The following is a 25,023-nucleotide window of genomic DNA, read 5'->3' as shown; positions in this document are numbered from 1 at the left end:
TTTTGTTGGTTATTGGGGGTCCGGCCTGTGGACCCCTCCCCCCTTTTTAAACTCTTTATATTTATTTGTTGATGTTTGAACAATTTTTGGCCTTTTAAGGCCGTAAACAAAACAATTTATAATACCCTTTTTTAATAAGGGTTTAATTTAGCGTTTTAAATAAATGCCCTTTTTGGATAAGGGTTTTGAGTTACCTTATGTGCGCATGCTTTTCTGTTCGTGGTTCTTTTGACTCTTTGATCTTTTCTGGAAAAAACCTTTTCTTTGGGGCTTGCCTGCTTTTCTGAATCTCTTTGATCCTCAAGGCAGCCTTACAACTTTTTCTTAGTTTTTTCCTATCTCTTTTTGTTATTCCTAGTACTCAATTTTGTTTTATTGAGTTTTTCGTGACTTAGGCTACTTTTGCGATTCATTTTAATTTTACTCGGTTTCGCATTCCGACTTGTGAGTCGGACTGCTCCCGAGTTTATCATGATCGACTTCTATAGCCTCTTTACGCCGACTTGTACCTCGTCGTTTTATCCTGACGACCATCTAGGTCGGTTCATGGGATTTTCACGTTTTGTCGAGCTTAAATCGGCGCGTTTCGTAGAAAGAGAATAAAAAGGGAATTTAAAAGAGATATTTAAAATGAAAGAGATCTTTATTAATTGAGGAGGTTCCTTATTGCTACTAAGGGCTTTTGATAATTTATTTTCCCTTAGCCCCTACTATGATGCCTCGTTAAAAACCCTTTTCAGAAAAACCCTTTGATTTTGGGAAAAAATCATGAAATTGGGAAAAGAGTACATCAGGGAGTAGGGTTCGCTTTTAGCTGTAGTACCTTTTCATATTACAAGCATGCCATGATCTTGGTAACTCGTTGCCGTCGAAGTCGGTTACCCTATAATAGCCCTTTCTTAAGACCTCGTTGATCTTGTATGGTCCTTTCCAATTAGCAGCGAGCTTACCTTCCCTTGATTTGTTGACTCCAATATCGTTTCTGATTAGGACCAAGTCATCTGGGGTGAAACTCCTTCGAATGACTTTTTTGTTGTATCTCGCGGTCATCCTTTGCTTCAACGCTGCTTCTCTTATCTGGGCTTCTTCTCGGATTTCGGGGAGCAAGTCGAGCTCCTCTTTGTGCCCCTGTATATTCCCGATCTCGTCATGGAAAATCACTCTTGGGCTTTGCTCATTGACCTCTATTGGGATCATGGCTTCTACGCCATAAACTAGTCGGAATGGTGTTTCTCCAGTGGCGGATTGGGGGGTTGTTCTGTAAGCCCATAGTACTTGTTGGAGCTCTTCAGCCCAAGCTCCTTTCGCATCTTGTAATCTTTTCTTCAGCCCTGCCAGTATGACTTTGTTGGCTGCTTCGGCTTGCCCATTGGCTTGTGGGTGTTCCACTGAGGTGAACTGGTGTTTGATGTTCATACTGGCTACTAGGCTTCTAAAAGTGGAGTCGGTGAACTGGGTTCCGTTATCTGTGGTAATGGAATAAGGTATCCCATACCTTGTGATTATATTTTTGTAGAGGAACCTCCGACTTCTTTGTGCAGTGATGGTGGCCAGTGGTTCTGCTTCTATCCACTTTGTGAAATAATCTATTCCCACTATTAGGTATTTGACTTGTCCTGGCGCCTGGGGAAAAGGACCTAACAAATCCATTCCCCATTTTGCAAAGGGCCATGGGGAGGTGATACTGATGAGCTCCTCTGGGGGGGCCACGTGGAAATTTGCATGCATTTGACACGGTTGGCATTTTTTCACAAAGTCTGTGGCATCTTTCTGCAAGGTTGGCCAGTAGAATCCAGCTCGGATCACCTTTCTGGCTAATGACCTTGCTCCGAGATGGTTCCCGCAGATTCCACTATGTACCTCTTCTAATACCTCGGTGGCTCTTGAGGTCGGTACGCACTTTAACAATGGTGTTGATATCCCCCTTCTATAGAGAATATTTTTCACCAGGGTATAGTGTTGTGCTTCCCTTCGGATTTTCTTGGCCTCCTTTTCCTCCTTGGGGAGGATGTCGAATTTCAGGTATTCGACCAAGGGGTTCATCCATCCGAGGTTTAATCCGACCACTTCAAAGACTTCTTGTTTGTCTTCCATTTTTACCACTGAAGGTTCCTGGAGAGTTTCTTGGATCAGGCTTCTGTTATTTCCTCCTGGCTTGGTACTTGCTAACTTGGATAGGGCGTCTGCTCTGCTATTTAGGTCCCGAGTTATGTGCGTGACCTCGGTTTCTGCAAAATGACCAAGGTGCTCCAGAGTTTTTTCCAAGTATCTCTTCATATTTGGGTCTTTTGCCTGATATTCTCCACTTATTTGGGAGGTCACCACTTGAGAGTCACTGTATACCATTACCTTTGTAGCACCGACTTCTTCTGCCAGCTTTAATCCTGCAATCAAGGCTTCATACTCTGCCTGATTATTTGAAGCTGGGAATTCAAACTTGAGGGAGACCTCTATCTGGGTTCCCCTTTCATCTACCAATATTATGCCTGCGCCGCTTCCTGTTTTGTTGGAGGATCCATCTACGTAGAGTTCCCATGTAGTTGGTTTATCCTCTTGATCCCCTGCATATTCTGCAATGAAGTCGGCGAGGCACTGGGCTTTAATCGCCGTCCGAGTTTTGTACTTCAAGTCGAACTCGGAGAGCTCTATTGCCCATTGAACCATTCTTCCTGCAACATCCGTCTTTTGGAGGATTTACTTCATAGGTTGGTTCGTGCGGACTCTTATTGTGTGAGCTTGAAAGTAAGGCCGTAGCCTTCGAGAGGCTATCACTAAGGAGTAGGCAAACTTCTCTAATTTGTGATACCTTAGCTCAGGGCCCTGTAGAACTTTACTGATGAAATAGATTGGGTGTTGACCGTCCTCGTCTTCTCTTATCAAGGCTGCTGAGACAGCCTTGTCTGCCACGGATAGGTATAGGACGAGGTCTTTTCCGGCTACAGGTCGGGTCAAAATAGGAGGTTGGCTCAAAAACTTTTTGAACTCCTGGAACGCCTCCTCGCATTCGGGAGTCCATTCAAATTGGTGTCCCTTTCTCAATAGGGAGAACAGTGGAAGGGATCTTAGTGTTGATCCTGCCAAAAATCTGGAGAGAGCTGCTAGTCGGCCATTCAGCTGTTGGACCTCTCTCAAACAAGTCGGGCTTTTCATTTCTAGGATAGCTCTACACTTGTCGGGATTGGCTTCGATCCCTCTTTGTGTTAGCATGAATCCTAGAAATTTTCCTGCCTCCACCGCGAAGGCGCACTTTGCAGGATTTAGTCTCATCCCGTGCAACCTTATGGTGTCAAAGACTTGTGAAAGGTCAGACAAGAAGTCGGCTTCTTTCTTGGTCTTTACCAACATATCGTCGACGTACACTTCCATTAAGCTCCCTAGGTGAGGGGCAAACACCTTATTCATCAGCCTCTGATATGTGGCCCCTGCATTTTTCAATCCAAATGGCATGACCACGTAGCAAAAGTTAGCTCTGGGCGTGATGAATGATGTTTTTTCCTGGTCTGGTTCGTACATCGGGATCTGGTTATACCCTGAGTAGGCGTCCATGAACGACAAGTATTGATACCCCGAGCTAGAGTCTACTAGGGCGTCAATGCTTGGTAGTGAATAAGGGTCCTTGGGACATGCCTTATTTAAGTCGGTATAGTCGATGCACATTCTCCATTTACCATTTTGTTTTTTGACTAGCACTACATTGGCTAGCCATGTTGGATACTTGACTTCTCTGATGAAACCGGCTTCTAGGAGCGCTTGTACTTGCTCCTCTACTATTAGAGCTCGCTCTGGGCCGAGCTTGCGTCTTCGTTGTTGTACAGGTCGAGATCCTGAGTAGACCGAAAGCTTGTGGGACATGAGTTCGGGATCTATCCCAGGCATGTCGGAGGCCTTCCTGGCGAAGAGATCGGAATTATCCCTTAGGAGCTTAGTCAACCCTTGTCTTAGGGTTTCCCCTAGGTTGGCTCCTATGTGAGTGTTTTTTCCTTCCTCTTCGCCGACCTGAATCTCCTTGGTTTTTCCCCCGGGCTGGGGTCGCAGCTCTTCTTTAATCCTTGCTCCACCAAGCTCTATTGTGTGAACTTCTTTGCCTTTTCCTCTCAGGTTTAGGCTTTCATTGTAGCATTTCCTTGCCAGCTTCTGATCTCCCCTCACCGTTGCTATCCCCGCTGAGGTCGGGAATTTCATGCAGAGGTGGGGTGTCGATACCACCGCTCCGAGCCGATTAAGGGTAGCTCTGCCGATTAAAGCATTATAGGCTGACCCCACGTCGATGACTATGAAGTCTATACTCAGAGTCTTTGATTTCTCCCCCTTTCCAAAGGTGGTGTGGAGGGGCAAAAATCCTAGTGGCTTTATTGGCGTGTCGCCTAATCCGTACAAGGTGTCGGGGTAGGCTCTTAACTCTTTCTCATCTAACCCTAGTTTGTCGAAAGCGGGCTTAAAGAGGATGTCCGCTGAGCTTCCTTGGTCTACTAGTGTTCTGTGTAGATGGGCATTTGCCAGGATCATGGTAATTACCACTGGGTCGTCGTGCCCAGGGATTATTCCTCGCCCATCTTCCTTTGTGAATGAAATGGTTGGAAGGTCGGAGGACCCCTCTTCGACCTGGTAAACTCTCTTGAGATGTCTTTTACGAGAGGATTTTGTGAGTCCCCCTCCCGCAAACCCTCCTGAGATCATATGGATATGTCTCTCCGGAGTTTGTGGTGGTGGGTCTCTTCTATCCATATCATCTCGCTTTCTTTTTCCATGACTGTCCGACCTTTCTATGAGATATCTGTCAAGCCGGCCTTCTCTGGCCAGTTTTTCTATCACATTTTTAAGGTCGTAACAGTCGTTTGTGGAGTGCCCATATATTTTATGGTACTCACAGTAATCACCGCGGCTCCCTCCTCTTTTATTTTTAATGGGCCTGGGAGGAGGCAGCCTTTCGGTATTGCAAATTTCTCTGTATACATCCACTACAGGGACTTTCAGTGGAGTATAAGAGTGATATTTTCTTGGCCTATCGAGGCCGAGTTCTTCCTTCTTCTTAGCTTCCCTCTCCCTCTCTTTCGTTGAGGGAGGGTGACCGGGTCGCAAACTCGGGTCTCTTAGCCTAGCATTTTCTTCCATATTGATGTACTTTTCAGCTCTTTCCTGTACATCACTTAAAGAGGCGGGGTGTCTTTTTGATATGGACTGTGAGAAGGGACCTTCTCTAAGACCATTGACTAGCCCCATGATGACTGCTTCGGTGGGCAGGTCTTGAATCTCCAAACATGCTTTGTTGAACCTTTCCATATATGCCCGTAAGGACTCCCCGACCTCTTGTTTTATTCTCAGGAGACTTGGTGCATGTTTTACTTTGTCTTTCTGGATGCAGAACCTCATCAAGAACTTTCTTGAGAGGTCTTCAAAACTGGTAATTGACCTCGAAGGGAGGCTGTCGAACCACTTCATCGCTGCTTTTGACAAGGTTGTCGGAAAAGCTTTGCATCGCGTAGCGTCAGAGGCGTCAGCCAGATACATCCGACTTTTGAAGTTGCTCAGGTGATGCTTTGGATCAGAGGTTCTGTCATAGAGGTCCATATCGGGGCTTCTAAAGTTTCTCGGAACTTTTGCCCTCATTATGTCCTCGCTAAAAGGATCGTTCTCCCCTAAGGGCGAATCTTCTCTACCGTCGTGGGAGTTCTGACCTTTGAGGGAGGATTCTAACTTTAAGAGTTTTCTTTCTAACTCTTTTCGTCGCTCCATCTCCTCTTTTAGGTTCTTTTCGGTTTCCTTTTGTCGTTCCCGTTCCTGTTCTAGCTGCTCGAGGCGACTGTGGACTAATCCCATGAGCTCAATTGCGTGGGATGGTCCTTCTTTTTCTGATTCGCGCCCCTCCAAGGAATTTACCTTTGGGTTTTTGATTCCGGAGGTGCCTTCCCTGTGTTGATCGTTGGCTTCCTGGTGAAGGGTCTGGTCTGCCTCATTGTTTCCAGTGTTCAGATTCTCTTGTTCAGAATCTGTCTCCACATGACCCTCTTCAGGGGATCTATCCGCCATCACTGGTTGATCTCTCGGGTCCCCGGCAACGGCGCCAATGTTACGGTGGGTAACCGGAGATTAATGGGCTGGATGGCGTTGGTTGGCCCAAACGTATGAAGGAGGCGGCTTTCGAGTGGACCTGGTACTCGGTGTTCCTCCGTCCGACTTGTACGTGAGAAAGAATGGGGGGTGGTACCTGCAAAGACACTCCGATGCCTAAGTTAGCAAGAATGTGAGCAGGTTAGAGAGTATTGGACTTGGTGATACCTGAATGGTGTCAGTGTATTTATAGTGGCGAACCAATAACCACCGCTGAAGTAGTGCCACCTTTTTAGGTGGATAACCGTTCCCATATCTTAGGGAGGTTAAGATATGGCTCTATGAAGTGGTTAGAGAGTTTCTAGGGGTAGTTACTCATTCGAATGAGTGTTATCTGCCAGCTAACCCTCGTATCCGACTTCTCTGGAGCAGGTTGTGTTCAGTACCGACTTCTGGGAATGAAGGCTGGTACTGGGTGAGGGCCAACCCTTTGGGTTAGGCCTTTTTACTTGGATCCTGGACCTTTATTATTGGGTCAGGGTATGAACAATACTGTTATATAGTATTTTAAAATCCAACCCAATATATTCTTGGAATAATATTAATAAATTTTAATATATTAATAGTATAAAATATTTTATATAATTATTTAATTATATTTATTTGTTTAAATTATTATTTAGATAAGAATTTCTTTTTAATATATTAATTAATATAATAATAATAATTGTTTTTTTAATCATTTAATCAATATAAAAAATAATTATTTTTATCAGGAAAAGTATATGAAACTAAGAGGTGATCAGCCAAAAAATAAACAACTTAACTAATTTATAATTATATTTAATTAATTTTATTTGTTTTTAATTTATAATATTTGATATTAATTGCTTCTCACCCCAAATTAAAATTCCGAATGATACGTTGGAGAATTAGGAGCGGAGATTACGGAACTCTGCTTTCTACAATCCTAATTCTTAGTATATAAAAAAATTTATAAAATATATAAAAAAACATCCATTTAGTATGAAAAAGAAAATTCTAATACTTAGTAGAAGAAACATCCTAATGCCTAGTATAATTACCATCCATATAGAGATTTTTTATTTTCACCTAGAGACATTTGGCTAATTTTTTGTTGGTACCTTCTTGATTTCCTTATTTTTATTAGTGTGACATTATATTATTAGATGCACGTGTTACCATGATAGTATATTAAAATTAAATTTTTTATTTAGTTAACATACGGTGAAACTATTTAGGACAGATGGACTATTAAAATTAAAAATAAAATTTTAATAATAATTCGATAAATTTATCCATCACATGAAGTGGTATAAATACCATGTGAAATTCTAAGAAACGGTCACACCCACCTGCTACTGCTAGATTGACCAATGAACACAACAATATCACAGAACATGGCCTTCAGTGTTCTGAGAGCCACACCTCTCTGTTCTTCCGACACCACTAAACCCATCTTCTCCATTCTCCATTCTCATCCCACTTCCACCACCTCCCTCTTCACCTTTCCTCCACCATCCACCATCATTCCAACCCCACTTGCTGCTTCACCCGGCCTTCATCATCACCACCTGAAGCGTGGCGGTTTCCGCGGCGGTAGGTTCGTGGCCATGGCTGCACCTGGCTCCCTCCGGAAATCAGAGGAAGAATGGCATGCCATCCTCTCCCCCGAGCAGTTTCGGATTCTCAGGCAAAAAGGCACCGAGTAACAATAATATAACATCCCTTCTTCCCTTGTTTTGTTTTGCTTCTAGTTAACAAATAACAACTCCAATTAATTCAGTGCCTTGATTAATGGGATCAACTCTATAGTTGCATGTTTGGCTGTGTTTGATTTTGAAAACAGAATAAGTTAAGATATAGAGAATAAAACATAAATAATCGCGATTTTATATTTTATTTGATAATAAATTATAATAAATTATGAAAAATTAATTTTTAATTTTTTTAATGAAAATAATAATAAAAATAAAAATAAATTGGGAAAGAACACAAAAAATCTCTAGTGATAATATTTCTGTTTATGTCTTATCCAAATATGATTTTGTATTGACTTAGTGTTCTGTGTCACTAAACAAATGAGCTTTAGAATTTGACATTATCTAAGGATAAGGTCTAGGTAGATAATATTCCTTACAAATAGCGAGAGCATTTCTAACCTCTCAAGTTAGCTCTTGAGATAAGTGAGTCCACTCCATATTATGATATTGTATAAGAGTCGCTCAAATTTGATATAGTATAGTAAAAGTAATTTTGCTATTCAGGTTTCCAGGGACTGGAGAATATGACAAGTTCTTTGGTGAGGGAGTTTACAACTGTGCAGGTTGTGGGACTCCTCTATACAGGTCAATAACAAAATTCAATTCTGGTTGTGGCTGGCCAGCGTTCTATCAGGGTCTTCCCGGAGCCATAAGTCGCCATGTGAGTTCTCTTGATCTTAAGCCAGTTTTGGTATTTGTCTAAACACCCAAAAATATGGAGAAGTATATATTCAAGAATAAAGATATTTTGTTTGCAAATAAATATGCTTTCTATAGTTGAAAATTATTAGATAACTTAATATGTTTTATTAAGTTATCCTTAACATTGCAGAGTCACTGAATGCCACCTTAGTGATTTTTTTTGTCTATTTCAAAATGTTGCTATTATATTAATTAAGACGTTTGACTAAATTTATTATTTGATATATTTGACTAAACTGTTTTACATATATCCATATTTAAGCTATTTTTCACACGAAGACATTTGGACTTGAATATATAACCACCATTTTTGTTCTTGCATTGTAGTGTTGGCAAACGCTGCCTTAGTGATGTTGTCTTTGTTCATATCCATTTTGAAAATGTTGCTTAAGCTAACTCTTTTTTATTAAAAAGTAATCTATCTAAAAGTCTAAAACATATAACTTTCTGATGAGATTGTGGTGTATGAATATTGATTTGATGATCAGCCGGACCCTGATGGAATGAGGACCGAAATAACGTGTAGTGCATGTGGTGGACATCTTGGGCATGTATTCAAAGGTGAAGGATTTCCAACACCTACTAATGAACGCCATTGTGTCAATAGCATCTCACTCAAGTTTGCACCCGCCAACACCGGCTAATCCATCTATGCATACATGGCTTCTTAAGAACTAAGATATAAGATAGTAAATAATTCTCTGTATTATTGCGTGAACAATTATGTTGCCTAAGTAATTATGTTTCACAAAGTTCATATGTACTTGATCTTCTTTCCTTGGTGTACTTGACGGGGAAGTTTTGAGGCTACTGCAATTTATTTATTTGTTTTTTTTTTTAAACTAAAAGCACTTATTTATTTTTGAGAAAGTCTAGGGGCAGTAGATTTTGTGGTTTTTAGCCATCAATTAATTATTAATGATGTTTTTAATGGTGTGAGATTGCATCTAATGGTGTAGAATCATTCAATTTCCTTTTGATGGTTAAGTGCTGGCCAGAATTTAACAAAAGTGCTGCCCCTAGCACTTCTCTTTATTTTTTTTTTGAAACAAAAGCACAACACAACAAGGTGGAACATGAGTGAGATAAGATAAACTAATTTCTAATCATATTCTTTTGTAATTCCTAATTGACCTATTGATTACTTTTGCAACACCTATTTTTTTTTTTATTTTAAAGATTCTGTCATTCTTTTTTAACCAATTGTTACAAATGATAACAATAAAATCAAATTCACCATATATTCTTTTATATATGTAAAAGAATGATTAGATATATTTAGAGGTTGAATTTGAGGCCTAATTCAAAAGTGATTAAAATTTTGTTATCCAACTGGCTTCTTTAATCTACTTTAGATGAATTTGATCTATGTATATTAATTGAGTTTTGCGTGATAAGCCTCAATGAACCAATAATAAACCTCAAAGAATAGACTTTGCATGGGGCTCATTTGTTTAACTAAGTAGTTTGAGGTTGAGTTAATAAACAATTTTTGTTGAGAGAATAATCTTCATGAATAAGTTGATATCAGATTTGTTTTTATTAGAGTTTATTTTCAATGCTATAACCGTGTAAAATTGTACACATTTATTTAATAGTGAGTTTTACACCGTGCATAAAAAAAATTAAATTCTCGTGACTATTGTGAAATATTCTGTGATTGCTTGTGTGATAATGAAAAAAGAAGGGAAGAAAATTGACAAGTCTTTCATATTTTTGGTACACAATTTGCACAAAATCTTTTGGATGAATTTGTGGAGGAATCTTATTATTGGATTTTTTTTTGGCAGTGGGGACATTTTCGGATTTAATGTCATTTTCAACCAAAAGTTTTAACCTATATTGTTCCATAATCTATATCTCTGTAAACACTTTCATTTCACATTTTAGTATTATAGAGTTATTTTTATGTGAAGTTGTTAATTGGCAACTTTTTAGTTGAGGTCCCAAAAATTATGTCATTTGAGTTATAACTCATTGATAAGTACACTTTGTTATTTATTTCTTATCAAATAAGAAATTTAATTTTGACAGATAACTGGATAAGTCTGTATTTATTTATTTTCTCAACCAATCCCAATTGACTTGGATTCTTTTCCCTCGTCAAAACAAATATCTCTCTTTTCCAAATTTGAGAAAAATAAAAAGAGAGCTACTTAGATAAAGATGTTAAAAATATTTTTTTTAAAGATATTTTTTAAAAATTAAAATTTAATACATATAATCAATTAAATTGTATTATTTTTATTAAAATTAGACCGGACAAATCAGTTTAACAAAAAAAATTAATAAATTAATATTTTTTATAAAAAATTACTATAATATCTCTATTATAAAATACAACTAAAATATCCCGATTATTTTTATTAAAATTAGACCGGACAAATCAGTTTAACAAAAAAATTAATAAATTAATATTTTTTATAAAAAATTACTACAATATCTCTATTATAAAATACAACTAAAATATCCCTATTATATATATATATATATATATCAATTTTGAAAACTTTAAATTCTAATCCTATAACGAGAAGAAAAGGGCTAGAATTTAGGATTCTCAAAATTAATATATATAATAAGAGTATTTTAGTCATTTTATATAATAGACTAAATAGAGGTATTGTAGTCATTTTTTATAAAAGATAATATTAATTTAGACGGATTTAAAATTTGATTCACTATTTTTTTGTCAAATTAATTTGTCTGACCTAATTTTGATAAAAATAATATAATTTAAGTAATTATATATTTATATGTGTTAAATTTTAATTGTTAAAAAATATCTTTAAAAAAATGACGTTTTATGCGTCTTTATATAGGAGCATCCCCAAACAAAAATCACGTGCTCATAATATTCAATCGCCACGTCAACATTACATAGCATTCTGAAATCCAAAAAATCCCACTATTGTTCGCCAACAATACGTCAAACGCAAATTTCGTTTTGCGCCAAATCTTTCCATTCAGTTGTCTCAGATTTCCTTTCACCTAAAATTCATTCTAAGACCGCTTTCGTTTCTCTGCAAAGTTTGCACCTTTCACTCATTTACGTGTGCACTGTGCACCTCTATCGTCATCATCATCCTCACTTTTGGGACTCCTTCTGCGATTTCTGTTGCCCCTTTTTGAGATAGGGACTCAATTCAAGTTCGATATACGTGAAAATGAGCACTTTTGCTTCCTGAGACCTACCACTATGTTGGAGTCACTAGCTGGTCAAAGTTTTAAGCTTAAGGTAACATTCTTCTGTGATTTTTCTCTATTTCGTTTGTCCTTGTTTGCAATTATTTTTGTACATCATCGTGTCATGTCCATTGAAGAATACGAAGGCGCATAAAAGCTTTGAAGACATTGATAAATGAAATCTGATGCATATTCAGATTGCAATTGTGTTGCATTATGCTTTGTTATCTATGTTCAGAAATTTGAATGACAAATTTCCTTGCAGGGATATGACTTAATCAAAGATAACAGTCCTAAATGTTATGCTATTTCATCATTCAGTAGAAGTTCTATTTTCAAGGTTTGTTCAGATAAAAAGCAAGTGTCGCTGCTTTCACTTGGAGTTAGTTATAGGAGCACCTCTGTGTCTGAGAATTTATGTCAAAGCAAACTTCTCAATGTTCCATCATTTTATAGTTGGAAAGGATTCTATCTTTCTAAGTACACGCCATTACGGTTCGAGCGGTTGCAAACAAGTGCAACTTATGATGTTGCTGGTGCTGTTGAAGTCATCCATGATTTAGGATTGGATACTCTTACTTTCTTGGCTGTAACTGTCTTAATTGTTCCCACATTCAAGTCAATTAAAGCCAGTCCTGTAAGAATTTCTCGTTGTTTGGTTTTATTCTCATAGTTTTCATTAGGCTGTTCATGCCATAGACATGGTTATGACCACAATTTTCTGTTATCATAATCTCTATCAACAGAGGCGGCTTATAGTCAATCATATATATTGAATTTGAGACTGGGCTTCTACGTATTGTTGAACGTATAAACTTGGAGTCAATTGAAGTTTATGTTCGCAATGCAGACCTTACTTTGCATTTACTTGAATGAGAAAAATAAATATATAAAGTTATTTCATATTTATAAACATGTATTAGATGGTCACCCACATAGAGAACTGAGGAACTACACTTAATTTTATTCCCAATTTGGTTTCTAATAATGGATGCCAAAATAGCCAGACCTCCATTGATATAAATAATAAACGCACATAAATAATAGTACCAAATTTACTTAATATAAAGCTCACTTTAGCTATATAAGTTCTTAAAATGATTGTTGTTTTCAGATACTTGGTTTCTTCTTGGCTGGAGTTGTACTTAGCCAGTTTGGTTTAATCAGAAACCTTACAGATGTTAAAGTTTTGTCCGAATGGGGGATCCTTTTCTTGGTAATCTATATTGAATCATGATTACAATTTCAATCTAAAATTCCTCACAAACATTTGAATAAATTACTCTCAAATAATGTTTGTTACTTTTCAGTTGTTTGAGATGGGTTTAGAGCTTTCACTTGCACGTCTGAAAGCTCTTGCAAAATATGCCTTCGGTATGGGATTTACTCAGGTTAGAAGCTTGGGAAATGATCATGCTAAAAAAATTTTCTTTTGCCACTTTAACTATTAACGAAATATTTTTTAAGGTTGTATTATCTACTTTAGCATTTGCTGCTTTTGAACTCCCACCAAATGGGGCTATTGGAACAAAAATTTTGGAATTCCTTTTCCATTCAAGGCCAGATCTGGTGAGATTTTGTGTTAAAATTGCATATGTTTCATATTTAAACCGTCTAATTTTATTTTATATAGTGATCCTTCTTGAAACAGGTCTTGCATATATTCAAATGATAGGGGTTAATACTTAACACTTTATCTTTATGATTATGTATTGATAATTGTAGGTGAATATTAGAAGTATTGATGAAGCTGTGGTAATTGCTGCTGCTCTCTCTCTGTCATCTTCTGCATTTGTTCTACAGGTATCTATGACTTTGATTGTCCATCAAAAACATGAAAACTTTATTTCGTTACCATTGTACAGAACACATGTTAATGATATAGTATTTGTATTTATGTTTGACATATTTATCTGAGTTATGAACGATTGAAAACATCCTTTTTCTTCCTATAGTTGTGATTTTTGAAAGTCCAGTAATTCATAAATATCTTTATTTTAAAAATATAGATTAAAAAGAAAACTCTGTGACCAATAGAGAGACATGTACCTTGTTGGCTTCTTTGCAGTCCATTTTTGGATCTCATCGATTCTTTTGAATATAATATAAACTTAGTAGACAGTAGTTAAGCATTGTGTCGATTTACTCCTCTATCTCTTCCTTACCACATCATTTATATTTTTCATTATAGTATGTAATCTCTTTGTCGGGTACCATGCTCATTGAATGAAATCATGGAGAAAATTATAAGTGTGCTTTGGTGACTTTATAGCTTGATATGTGCAAATAATTGTGACATTTGATATATCCAATGTTAATTATCAAGCACATATATGTAGCTTCTTGCAGAGAAGGGTGAGCTACCTACAAGATTTGGTTCAGCAACTCTGGGAATACTTTTACTGCAGGTATTTGTCTTGCACTCTTGCTTGTTTATACTATCTTTGTTCTATATGCAATTTTTTATTACAAGAAAGAAATAGGTTTTGGAAACCACTTTATGTCGTACTTTCTGTGCTTTGCTGATATACCTCAATAAATTGGCTTGAGAAGCATGATGTCAGTATATGGCATCTGTAATGTAATTAATATTGACTCATCTTTTTTATACATGCAGGACATAGCTGTTGTCCCTCTTCTAGTCATTCTTCCAATACTAGAGAGCCAGGTAAAGATGGAAAATATAGATAATATATAATATATCTAACTGGGTGTGGGTGGAACTCCCTTTCTTTTTTTGAAGTTTGATTCATCACCTTCGCAGAATGGAAGTTTTAGGTTTTAACATTTTAGAGTGGCTCTTTGTGTTCATGTGTGTGTGTTCCATTTTATGGTGGTATCCCAATTATGTTATTTTTTCTTTCTACATTTAAATGCTAAAATTGTTATATTTTCAGGACCAAAATTTATGATTGAAAAATTGCCATCTGACTATTACAATTATTGTTGACCAGAGCTTTCCAATTTCTTTTTCTAGAATCTGGCTAAGGAAAGCATTTGGCCAATGCTTGCTCAAGAAAGTTTAAAGGCATTAGGTGGATTGGGTCTGCTATCTTTTGGGGGAAAATACATTCTTAGAAGAGTATTTGAGGTCTGACTACTATATTTGCAGCTATTCTATGCAAGAATTGGAGGGGAATATGCAATCCTGTGTTAATATATTCTAGGAAGTAAATTGTTGGTCAAATTCAGGTTGTTGCAGATGCAAGGAGCTCAGAGGCCTTCGTTGCACTTTGCTTGCTGACTGTTGCTGGAACTTCACTTGTCACGCAGCATTTGGGTTTTAGTGATACGGTTGCTATTTTCCCAATACACAGTTTTAATTTTGGGTTATGTATTGGAGAAATCATCGAAATAAATATCTACAAAACTTGTTTGTAATGTCTCATTGCAGCTTGGGGCATTTTTAGCTGGGGCACTTTTAGCAGAGACAAATTTCAGGACCCAGATTGAAGCTGACATAAGACCATTTAGAGGCTTGCTTATTGGATTATTTTTCCTAACTACAGGGACTTCCATTGACATGCAGGTAGCTGTGATTTTTTATATACATGTGAATGAGGTTACTTCATTATTTAAGCAAGCATTATTTGTTTAGCTGGACATTCTTCAAAGAAACATACATGCTTGCTTTTGCATGAATTTGCAAAATAGTTACAACTTACACCTTACCACAAGAAATTGCACATGGAAGTTGGTTCAACTGTTGATATTTAAGTTTTTCTTCATTGCAGCTTCTTATGCGAGAGTGGCCACATGTACTTGCACTCTTGGCAGGATTGATTTCTATCAAGACATTGATCATAACAGCAATCGGTCCTTGTGTTGGGCTTAGTTTGCAAGAGAGTGTGAGAATAGGATTGCTTCTATCCCAAGGAGGCGAGTTTGGATTCGTTGTTTTCTCCTTAGCAAATAGGCAAGTGATCATTTAACCAATTACATGGATGTTATTTGAATAAGAATTTCGGGTTTGCCTTTAACTATGCCACCTGTGCCTTCTTGCAAGCAGGCTTGGGGTGCTTCCACTTGAGCTCAACAAGTTGCTCATAATTGTTGTTGTATTGTCAATGGCATTAACCCCATTTCTTAATGAAGCTGGAAGAAGAGCTGCTGATTTTATTGATGGAAAATTCGATGTGGAGTTTGTATGTCTTTTTTCGTAAGATTTACTGTGCAGAGTTACTTAATGCAAGTGTGTGTATTTTGTGTGAAAATATTTTCCATTTTTGTTTACTTTGTTTTAACTTGAGAAAATGTTGCAGATTATAAAAGGAGCACAGCTCCCTACAAACTATATATTATATGCTATCATTTTGACTGCAAATTTACATAGGCTGAGTAGTAAGCTATTTGCAGAAAGCTTCAGAGATGGTCAACTTTGGTGTCACTGAACCTGTTGTTATAGTTGGATTTGGACAAATGGGCCAGGTACATCCATTAATACATTCAAAGACCTGCCATTTATATGTACTATGTTCTAAATTTTAAACATATGCTTTTGGTATGGAGGTCCTTGCAAATTTCCTTTCCAATCCGTTGGCTTCAGGAGGAGACAGTGATGCTGCAGGATGGCCTTATGTGGCTTTTGATCTTGACCCCGCACTAGTAAATGTCAGTGTACTTAAGCTTTCTGCTTAGTTGTTACCTACTAGTAATATGCATACGACTTATTCTTTTCTGAAGAGTTCTTGAACTTCATGAGTAGAACGCTGAACGCATGCTCTCTATGTAATTGTGTGTAGCATGAGATGGCAGCAGAATAAGTGTTAATTTGAAGTCAAACATATTTCTCTTCATATCTCAATGTTTTATCCACTTCATTTTAACATGTACTTTTACTGTTAAATTGCTGGGCAGGCTGCTAAAAAAGCCGGCTTTCCAATTCACTATGGGGATGGATCACATCCTGCTGTTCTTCAGTCGGCCGGTATCTCTTCTCCAAAAGCTATTATGGTTATGTTCACCGGCAAGGAAAAGACAGCGGAAGCTGTTCAGAGGCTACGGTTTACTTACCCTGCAGTAATATTCATTTTCCCTCCCTTTACACTTTCATGCTTACCAATTTGACATATGATAACTAAATATATTTTTTGTTTCTAAACCGATCCATTTATCTATCTTAGGAAGAACCAAGAATTTCATTTTACCTTCAACTTAGGGTATATATTGTTAGGTCCAATAATAGGGAGGTTGGCTGATAAAGTTCTTAACTATTTGATTTGCCTTTTCTTGTTCCCTTAGTTTGCTTTATCCTATCTGGATTGCTTACTTTATGATGAAAATCCGCAGATCCCAATCTATGCCAGAGCTAAAGATCTTGAGCATCTTTTAGATCTGAAGAAAGCAGGTGCAACAGATGCCGTTTTGGAAAATGCAGAGGTATTGATTCGCTTTTTCTTGCTTGTCATTTTGTCCTACTGGATGGAGCTTGCAACTGCCATTGCTCAATAGTTATGCAGAAACTACATCTAAGTCTTTTGTTTTGTTTTCTTTTTTTAACAATCACTCAGATTAGCTTACAGCTGGGTTCTAAGCTTCTGAAAGGTTTCGGAGTGATGTCGGATGACCTAGCATTTTTGAGTCAGCTCATTAGAGATTCCATGGAACTACAGGCTCAAGAAGCAGCCAGCTTCGCCAAATGCGATGAATTAAATATGATGAAACAACTGCAGGTAGAGGTAGTTCAAAATATTTATTTATCTGATCTGAAACCTGAATAAGGATATGAGAGCAGTTAATTCTTATGTATCTAATTTTACAATCAGAACAAATTTGATTTGGTATATACCAGCATATAGTATAGTAAGTTCCTTCTTCCATATTGGTGAGTATTAGCTAAGATTATTCTGCTATGTTGGCGGCAAGGTCAGTCAATTATTTGTCCTTGGTTGTATAGCCTTTTGGGCTGGTTTGATAAAACTTTTACTTTTCAAAAGTAGCTTATCAAAACTGACTTTTGAAATATAGTTTTCTAAATGCTGCAATGCTTATGTTTGGTAACTCAAACTAAAAATGAGTTTTAATAAGCACACGTAACGGCAATTGTGTGTAGTAAAATAGCTTTTAACAAAGAATTTATCTGTATCCTGCATTGTTTTTGTTCTTCTAAATTTGTTCCTTATAATTTCAATGTCTGTTATTGCAATACTAGTTCAAGAAACTGATATGTTCCTATTGCAAGGTGAGAATTGGTGACTCAATTGAGGGACATGCACCTATGCCAACTACTTCATCAGAATTGGACCAGCCGCATCAAGTTTCCCTCCCTAGAATTCAGCCAGTTGCGGAACAGCCAGTTGTAGAACAAGACGATGAACTCGATCAAACTGAAAGAAGGCGCAGATGAAAGCTCACCGATTATTTGGATCTCGAGATGCCATCGGATAGCAGAATCTGATGGACCTATCGATCCATTGCCATACTGCCCCTAATTAACCATTCTAGGTTCTTAACGTTAATTTTACTAACCCTACAGTTACTGATAGATTTTCATACTGCAGATGCTAACCATTTATGTGTATATAGGAAGAATTCAATTATTTACAGTTTTTTGTTGTAATAGAATATTTGAACTTATCTATTACGCGAAGATTCAACGGTAGACTAATGGATTTGATTTCTTATTTCTGTAATCACAAACAAATCTATTATATGAAGATTTCACTACTTATAGTTGCTCAATTTAGGTATTATAACCCTCTTAACTAACATATTTTTAGACTAATTTGGTTGGACTTGGTTAATAAAAAAACTTAGATGTGTATCATTATTTATTTTAAGTACTTAATAAACACAGGTTACTCCCTGAAGTGTAGTAGAGTTAAAAAGTAAAGAAAGTCAAGGGAAAACAACCAAAAATTTTATTTAGGATGATGGTGCTTGGGGTGCATCATCACCTCAACATGGTGACTAGAGGTGCTTTACCCCATTGTGAAATTCTGAAATAGGAGGCACTGATTTTTCACTGGGTAATTGGTCCTTAGCAGAAATTGGAATATTCGGTTTAGGTTTTTCGAAAATTTTAAATTGAAATTGGATCCTCTAATTTACTTTTTACAAAATAAAAAAAAATTAAAAGATCAAAATCGAATTGTCTAAATTTGTCTCCCTCCAGTGACAAATCTAATGGTTCGATTTGTTTAATATCAATTGGAAAAAAAATTACTCCATACTAATGAGAAACAGGGAGTGGATCATCTCCAGTGAAAAAAAAAAAACTGGATGGTATCTAATGTTTAATCTCACCTTTCATTGCTCTCTCTCTCATCTTTAATTTTTGTCCTACTTGTAGAATTAAAGGTGAGAGATTATACTTTATTCTCTCAAGCGTTAAAAAAACTGGAGAGAATCCATTTCCACTGGACAACAAACCAAAAAAAAAACTTTGACAATTTATCTGGTTATTAGTTTATTACAATTTCCCAATTGCTCAATTTGTATCACTAAACAAAATATCAGTGTATATACCACCGAAAAAAAAAAAAGCAGACCAGGAAAAGATGATTTCCTATGTGCTTCGTCTATAATTAAAAGCAAACTCCTAAAGAAAAAAACTTTGTATTATTGTTATTTATTTTTTCAGAAAAAGGAAGAAGAATCATTTCACTGTTTGGTGAAAAGTAAGAGTAGGAGAGAGAAAAAGCTGACACAGTAAGATGAGTGAAAAACATAAGATGAGTGAAAAACAAAACATTCAACTCCAAAACTCAGTGAACATAACTAACTACCATTCAACAAACCAACAAATTTCAGCTTTGGTTTAAGGGGGTTGGTGTCAACAGTTCAAAGCGTATTACTTGAATGGCACAAAATGAAATTCATGACCCTGAAATAAAATCACAGACTTCATCTCAGTCTGTAGAGACCAACAACACAAAGTCAAAGCCTTCTTCTTTGGAGACACAAATGTCAACAACCTCAACCATGATCCCCACAACCTCATGGTTCACGCCCAAGAGGTAATAATGTACCTTCCTCTTCTTTCTTTCCCCTGTTTCGGATTTTTGTTCTGTGATCCGTGTGTTGTTAAAAGTTGGAGTAAGTAAAGGGAGTAATTTTTCTGTCTTTATGAAATTTCTGTCTTATAATTGATTCTGGGTCATTTTGATCATTAGTTAGAATTAGAACAAGTTTATTTCTTGATTCGTTTTCTGTTTTTTTTAGGCTGCTGGCTCTATTTTGTGTGATTAATTTGTTAAACTATGTGGACCGTGGAGCAATAGCAAGCAATGGTGTCAATGGAAGCAGGGGAACTTGCACTGAAGGAGGTACCTGCACTTCTGGCACAGGAATACAGTAATATATACTTTACTATTTCCTCTCTGGGCATTTATTTTTCAATACAATGTGATTTTTAGTTGTGAAGTATTCTAATTTTATAGTTTTGGTAGGGGATGTGAACTTTCCTTACATTTGTATTTTGACATGTAGAACATAAAATTTTTAGCAATTTAGTAGTTATTGACAAAATACTTTTGTGTATGTAGAGGGGATTTTAACTTGAACAATTTTGAGGATGGAGTTTTATCATCCGCTTTTATGGTTGGACTTCTTGTGGCTTCTCCAATATTTGCTTCCCTAGCAAAGAGGTAAGGCTTGAAGAAAATCTTCTGGGGCTAGAAATTTCATAGTTTTAGATGAGGAAAAATTAGTTTATCAATGCATTTGATATTTTCGTACATCAAAAATGAAGTTCTCATGTTATGATCTGTTATTGATCCTTAACTTATATATTAATCCTCAGACCATTCTACTATTTTGCAGTGTAAATCCATTTAGACTTATAGGAGTTGGATTATCAGTTTGGACTGTTGCAACCTTATGTTGTGGTTTTTCTTTTAATTTCTGGTCTATTTCAGTCTCTCGCATGTAAGTGGTCTAATCCCTTGTTTTTTCACCTTCTTTTCATGTTGAGTAGTTAAATAATAGTACAGAAGATGAGAATTTTTTTACTCTCCTTCATTTGTTTGTTATTCTCTATAGGTTGGTTGGTGTTGGAGAGGCTTCATTTATAAGTCTTGCAGCACCTTTCATCGACGACAATGCTCCAGTTTCTCAGGTTTTCATTTAACTTTTCTGTTGAATGCATTTCCGACTTTCGAATTTGAATTTTATTTTATTTTATTTTTTTCTTCTCAATGCTGAATGTGTCAGAAAACAGCATGGCTCGCAATCTTTTACATGTGTATACCAACTGGATATGCAATTGGCTATGTTTATGGAGGTTTGGTGAGTTTTATCTGGTGTTGTTCATAAAACCATTAAATACTAGAACTAACACCTCCCTTCATTGATTTTAATCTTCCTTTGGTTGTGGTTGTAACAGGTTGGAAGTTATATTGGTTGGCGTTCTGCTTTCTGGATAGAATCTGTATTGATGCTTCCATTTGCTATTGCTGGGTTTGTTATGAAGCCTTTACAGTTGAAAGGTGAACACTCGACACTTGTATTGATTTCATGCAAAAACTGTTTTTGTTTTTTTAGATGTCTAGACTACTTTGTCTATACAGGTCTTGTTCCTGCTGATTCAGAAAAGGTACTTGTTCCCGGAACACCTCTGTCAGAAGTTTCAGGTACACCAAGAATTATGCATTATCTTAACACAATATCTCAACCTTTTTTTTTTTCTTTCTTTTCAAATTAATATTTGCCCTATGTTATTTTAGTTCATTGCTAATGTAACTTAGATTCCTGTTTTCATTGGTTGCAAAGTTATGGATACTTCCAATGGAAAAGATGAATCATTGTCCTTAAAGGCTGAGTTCAGTGATAAAAACTCAGTTGATCATTCCAAGTGAGAACACTTAACTTCTAAAGTGACTATACTTTCCATTAATGGTTTATTATATCTCTTACTGTCTGATCATCTTTTAGTGGATGATGCATTTAAAGTTCTATTCATTCTTGCCTTATTTTAGGTCGAATTCAGCAGCCAAAATGTACGACCAGTTCTCGCGATTTTTTAATGATATGAAAGAGCTTTTGGGTGATAAGGTTTATGTTGTCAATGTTTTAGGTACCTCTTCCTCCATTGATATCCTCTATGCTTCAACTGCTTACATAAGATTTGACTTGTTTTGCTGGTAAATTTGCCAGAAGCTTCCATGTCATATTCATGTTTTCGAAGTCTTATTCTTTTACCATGTCTCAGTTCCGTTTACTTGTTTTTCTGTTTCTAGGGTACATAGCATACAACTTTGTCCTAGGTGCATACTCATATTGGGGTCCGAAAGCCGGCTATAATATCTATCACATGGTGAGATTTGTAGCATTGTTCCTTGTCTCTTACACAATTCTTCGTTGCATAAAATAAGATATATGTCAGGTAATTTAAGATACTATACATGAAAATCATAGTATGCAGTCATTGCCATAACACTAAAGTCTGTTTACTTGTGCAGACTGATGCTGATTTGATATTTGGTGGAATTACAATTGTATGTGGAATACTTGGCACAATAGCTGGAGGCTTGGTTCTGGATTTCATGAGTAACACATTGCCAAATGCATTTAAGGTTGGTAATCAAATTCAGAGATGGGGTCTGGCACTACTTTAATAAATACTTCACCTACTTTCACCTTCTTTAGAGTTTACACTTCATTGCTTTGTCATACTGAGCTCTCTAAACTCTCTTGCAGCTTCTCTCAATCACAACATTTATTGGTGCAGCATTTTGCTTTGGTGCTTTCTTATTCAGAAGCATGTACGGCTTCCTTGTGCTTTTCGCTATTGGTGAACTACTTGTTTTTGCTACTCAGGTACTTCTCTTGTATAGTTATCTTTCAGGAAGATCTCTATACAATTGGTGGTTAGATTAAAAATCATTATCCCTTTTATTTGCAACTCTGTATTCAGGGTCCTGTGAATTATGTATCGCTCCATTGCGTTAAACCGAGTTTGAGGCCATTATCAATGGCTATATCCACAGTTGCTATTCACATCTTTGGAGATGTACCTTCCTCACCTCTTGTTGGAGTTCTCCAGGTCAGTCATCTGTATTAATTCACTCTATTTTAGAGCTTTTTTGGCAATTTTCTTGTAAAAAAGAAAAGGTCTTGGTGAGTTACATAACTTCAAGGGAACTAGTGTGTTGGCTATGTTTTCTGCTGATGACTTTTTTGTCCTTGACTGGGGTATTTACGGTCGAATACAGTGACTAATCCCTTGTCAGGTTGTCTTTGTTGGTGATGATTGTTAACACTTAACACACGTTGGTGATGCAGGATTGTATTAACAACTGGAGAACAACTGCATTGATTCTTACATCTATACTTTTTCCAGCAGCTGGTATATGGTTTATAGGTAAATAATCTTAAGAAGTTGTTGACTTACTACCAAAGAAGAATTCTCTAGTGTTTCTTTTGAGATATAATTGTTTCTTATAAAAGCATAGATATTTGACAAATTAACAGTAAAAATTGGTATCTATGTTATATGTACACATGAACATTGACCACTTCATAAATCATGTCCAATCCCAACTTAAAATAAAAGGGGAAAAAAATTGGTTAGGAAATCTTTATTTTATCTGTCATTGATATTACTTGGCCTTGGCCACATGAAAATTAGCTTATCCTGAAGACATAAACATTTGGATTTATACAATAATCATTATCTTATATCTAATATATAAATAATAAATGTCTGTATGGATTCTGAAGGGCATCTTTTGTGGTTGATGTAATATTATTATCAGGAATATTTCTGCATAGTGTGGATAGATTCAATGAAGATGATGAGCAACAAGAATCAAATGTGGAAGGATCAAGCACCATGCCATTGCTTCAAGTGAATGCTGGAGAAATATCAACCTCTACTCAATCCCAAGAGCCATGATTTTTTTTTCTTTATTATTTCTCATGCCTCTCCATGCACAACTTTAATTTAGCAATATAGTGTAAATGCCAAATAGGCCAATAGCCTCCCTTTGAATTGTAAATTTATCGTACTCTCAATGTAAAATAATTTTGTATAAACAACTTATTGTTTATTATCAGATTCGCAAAAGTAACTAATTTTTAAATGCACTACTTAAAAAAATATAAATGCATAAATCTAAATGGTAGTGTAAAACTCTTTACACTATCATTGCATAAAAAATAAACTCTTATTTTATTCGAAAAATAAAATTGCATGCAGCTAGGCCTTTTGCTAGACACTTTTCATATATTGTATAGACATGGAAATCAACAAATTTCAAGTAATGTTTCAATCTATATATATAAGAGATTTATTTATGAAATAAAAATAAAATGAATGTACAAGAAAGTTACATATACAGAAAAGAAATAACTACACCAAATCACAAACAAATTATTAACAAACCAACAAGCTTACATGTTAATATCATGCAGACATGCATCCAATTCCACGTCTGGAATTAGGAAACACAAGAAACAAACCACTGCAAACTACTCCCACCATCAATGGAAAACTCTCCATGGCTTGATCCATGTCATCCTTGTGCCCCGGGAATAGACAATTAGTAAGCCTATGATCAGAGAAAGCAATTGCCACGAACACCAACACTGACATGAACGCGTGAACAAAGTCAGTGAAGGAAACTCTGTACTTATCATCCTTTGGAACTTCCACTGGAATCCCTGGTTTGAACACTGACAACCCTTTAGGGGTGATGAAACCGTAGTAAACGGTTCCATCAGGGCCATGAAAACTGTCAGTGAAGTGAAAGAAGAAGCATGAGAGTGAACATAGAATTAGGAGGGTGTGGATCATCAATGTGTGGACTTGAGTGCACTGACCATTCTTGTAGATTGATGGAAGGACCATCTCAAAAGTGAGGAGTGTTCCTGTTGGTAGGAAGTTCCCTAGCAATGAGGTCTTGGAAATTGTCTTTTGGACACCCTTTGCCATGATCGCACGCTTATTCTTCCGGCCTGGATCCGGTATGATAGTAAGGGGAGCCAGGCCGGAAGGATGTGGTTGTGGTGGTGGTGGAGGGGTTGCATTATAGACTTTGATTCCGAGTTTTTGTTCAGTTGGTTCCATGTTTTTGTTGCCTTGAAATAGAACAGAGGAAGCAAATAATGGGTTAACTCGGTTTTTATGAACAACAATTTGAGTTTGAAAGTTTTTGGGCAGTTATTTACAGTTAGTGTTTTGTTGTTTCTCTTTCTTTTTTTTTTTTATTTTTCATTTTTGGCACATGCACATTAGAAGCCTTGAAGAAGTTAAAGAGTGTCTCAAAGAAAAGAAAGTTTTTGCAGATAATTTCAGGGCAAATTAGTTAAATTTGTATGTACTAAAACTTAACTTATTTGATGCATTAACAGTATAAACTAT

General features: G+C 36.5%; 4 protein-coding genes across 7 annotated transcripts; 3 read left to right on the top strand and 1 right to left on the bottom strand.

Annotated features, from left to right (window-relative positions):
- The first annotated feature begins 7,402 nt into the window (after positions 1–7,402).
- On the top strand, positions 7,403–9,350 carry LOC107622730 (peptide methionine sulfoxide reductase B5). 2 transcript variants are annotated; one of them, XM_088504835.1, is made up of 3 exons: positions 7,403–7,762; positions 8,337–8,493; positions 9,023–9,350. In XM_088504835.1, the coding sequence occupies exons 1-3, from the start codon at positions 7,446–7,448 to the stop codon at positions 9,176–9,178; spliced, it is 630 nt and encodes a 209-aa protein (XP_088360961.1). In that variant the 5' UTR covers positions 7,403–7,445; the 3' UTR covers positions 9,179–9,350. The 2 variants fall into 2 exon arrangements, with proteins under 2 accessions (XP_088360961.1, XP_016180226.1); XM_016324740.3 differs by having other exon boundaries at positions 7,404–7,777.
- Positions 9,351–11,385: 2,035 nt separating this feature from the next.
- On the top strand, positions 11,386–18,341 carry LOC107622732 (K(+) efflux antiporter 3, chloroplastic-like). Of its 3 annotated transcripts, XM_088504818.1 has the most exons (19): positions 11,386–11,772; positions 11,986–12,357; positions 12,835–12,936; positions 13,031–13,111; positions 13,188–13,289; positions 13,446–13,523; positions 14,060–14,128; positions 14,338–14,388; positions 14,698–14,811; positions 14,913–15,014; positions 15,115–15,249; positions 15,455–15,636; positions 15,730–15,865; positions 16,077–16,148; positions 16,230–16,331; positions 16,578–16,739; positions 17,010–17,099; positions 17,231–17,392; positions 17,902–18,341. In XM_088504818.1, the coding sequence occupies exons 1-19, from the start codon at positions 11,734–11,736 to the stop codon at positions 18,064–18,066; spliced, it is 2,316 nt and encodes a 771-aa protein (XP_088360944.1). In that variant the 5' UTR covers positions 11,386–11,733; the 3' UTR covers positions 18,067–18,341. The 3 variants fall into 3 exon arrangements, with proteins under 3 accessions (XP_088360944.1, XP_088360947.1, XP_088360953.1); XM_088504821.1 differs by lacking the exon at positions 13,188–13,289 and having other exon boundaries at positions 11,445–11,772; XM_088504827.1 differs by lacking the exon at positions 11,986–12,357 and having other exon boundaries at positions 11,583–11,772.
- A 746-nt stretch (positions 18,342–19,087) lies between these two features.
- Positions 19,088–23,778, top strand: LOC107622731 (putative sphingolipid transporter spinster homolog 2). Its single transcript, XM_088504907.1, has 16 exons — positions 19,088–19,678; positions 19,884–20,015; positions 20,207–20,308; positions 20,484–20,588; positions 20,703–20,778; positions 20,874–20,948; positions 21,046–21,148; positions 21,230–21,292; positions 21,432–21,513; positions 21,638–21,735; positions 21,899–21,975; positions 22,121–22,234; positions 22,359–22,478; positions 22,576–22,704; positions 22,944–23,022; positions 23,417–23,778. Exons 1-16 carry the CDS (start codon positions 19,521–19,523, stop codon positions 23,554–23,556), a joined length of 1,653 nt encoding a protein of 550 aa, XP_088361033.1. The 5' UTR covers positions 19,088–19,520; the 3' UTR covers positions 23,557–23,778.
- A 244-nt stretch (positions 23,779–24,022) lies between these two features.
- Positions 24,023–24,849, bottom strand: LOC107622159 (protein DMP9-like). The gene has a single exon (XM_016324051.3). The coding sequence runs from the start codon at positions 24,727–24,729 to the stop codon at positions 24,067–24,069; it is 663 nt and encodes a 220-aa protein (XP_016179537.1). The 5' UTR covers positions 24,730–24,849; the 3' UTR covers positions 24,023–24,066.
- Positions 24,850–25,023: the final 174 nt, after the last annotated feature.

The sequence above is a fragment of the Arachis ipaensis genome, chromosome B10 (assembly GCF_059453495.1).
Source record: "Arachis ipaensis isolate K30076 ecotype BB chromosome B10, ASM5945349v1, whole genome shotgun sequence".
NCBI lineage: Eukaryota > Viridiplantae > Streptophyta > Magnoliopsida > Fabales > Fabaceae > Arachis > Arachis ipaensis.
This window is presented reverse-complemented; position numbering and strand designations above follow the sequence as displayed.

Excerpts from the sequence above, each read along its gene's own strand:
- LOC107622730 (XM_016324740.3), top strand. The coding sequence starts at position 7,446 with ATGAACACAACAATATCACAGAACATGGCCTTCAGTGTTCTGAGAGCC. Across the intron at positions 7,778-8,336 it reads CTCAGGCAAAAAGGCACCGA|GTTTCCAGGGACTGGAGAAT; the intron begins GTAACAATAATA and ends TTTGCTATTCAG. Across the intron at positions 8,494-9,022 it reads CCGGAGCCATAAGTCGCCAT|CCGGACCCTGATGGAATGAG; the intron begins GTGAGTTCTCTT and ends TTTGATGATCAG.
- LOC107622732 (XM_088504818.1), top strand. The coding sequence starts at position 11,734 with ATGTTGGAGTCACTAGCTGGTCAAAGTTTTAAGCTTAAG. Across the intron at positions 12,358-12,834 it reads AGTCAATTAAAGCCAGTCCT|ATACTTGGTTTCTTCTTGGC; the intron begins GTAAGAATTTCT and ends TGTTGTTTTCAG. Across the intron at positions 15,250-15,454 it reads GGACTTCCATTGACATGCAG|CTTCTTATGCGAGAGTGGCC; the intron begins GTAGCTGTGATT and ends TCTTCATTGCAG.
- LOC107622731 (XM_088504907.1), top strand. The coding sequence starts at position 19,521 with ATGGCACAAAATGAAATTCATGACCCTGAAATAAAATCACAGACTTCA. Across the intron at positions 19,679-19,883 it reads TCATGGTTCACGCCCAAGAG|GCTGCTGGCTCTATTTTGTG; the intron begins GTAATAATGTAC and ends TGTTTTTTTTAG. Across the intron at positions 20,949-21,045 it reads GCTATGTTTATGGAGGTTTG|GTTGGAAGTTATATTGGTTG; the intron begins GTGAGTTTTATC and ends TGGTTGTAACAG.
- LOC107622159 (XM_016324051.3), bottom strand. The coding sequence starts at position 24,729 with ATGGAACCAACTGAACAAAAACTCGGAATCAAAGTCTATAATGCAACC.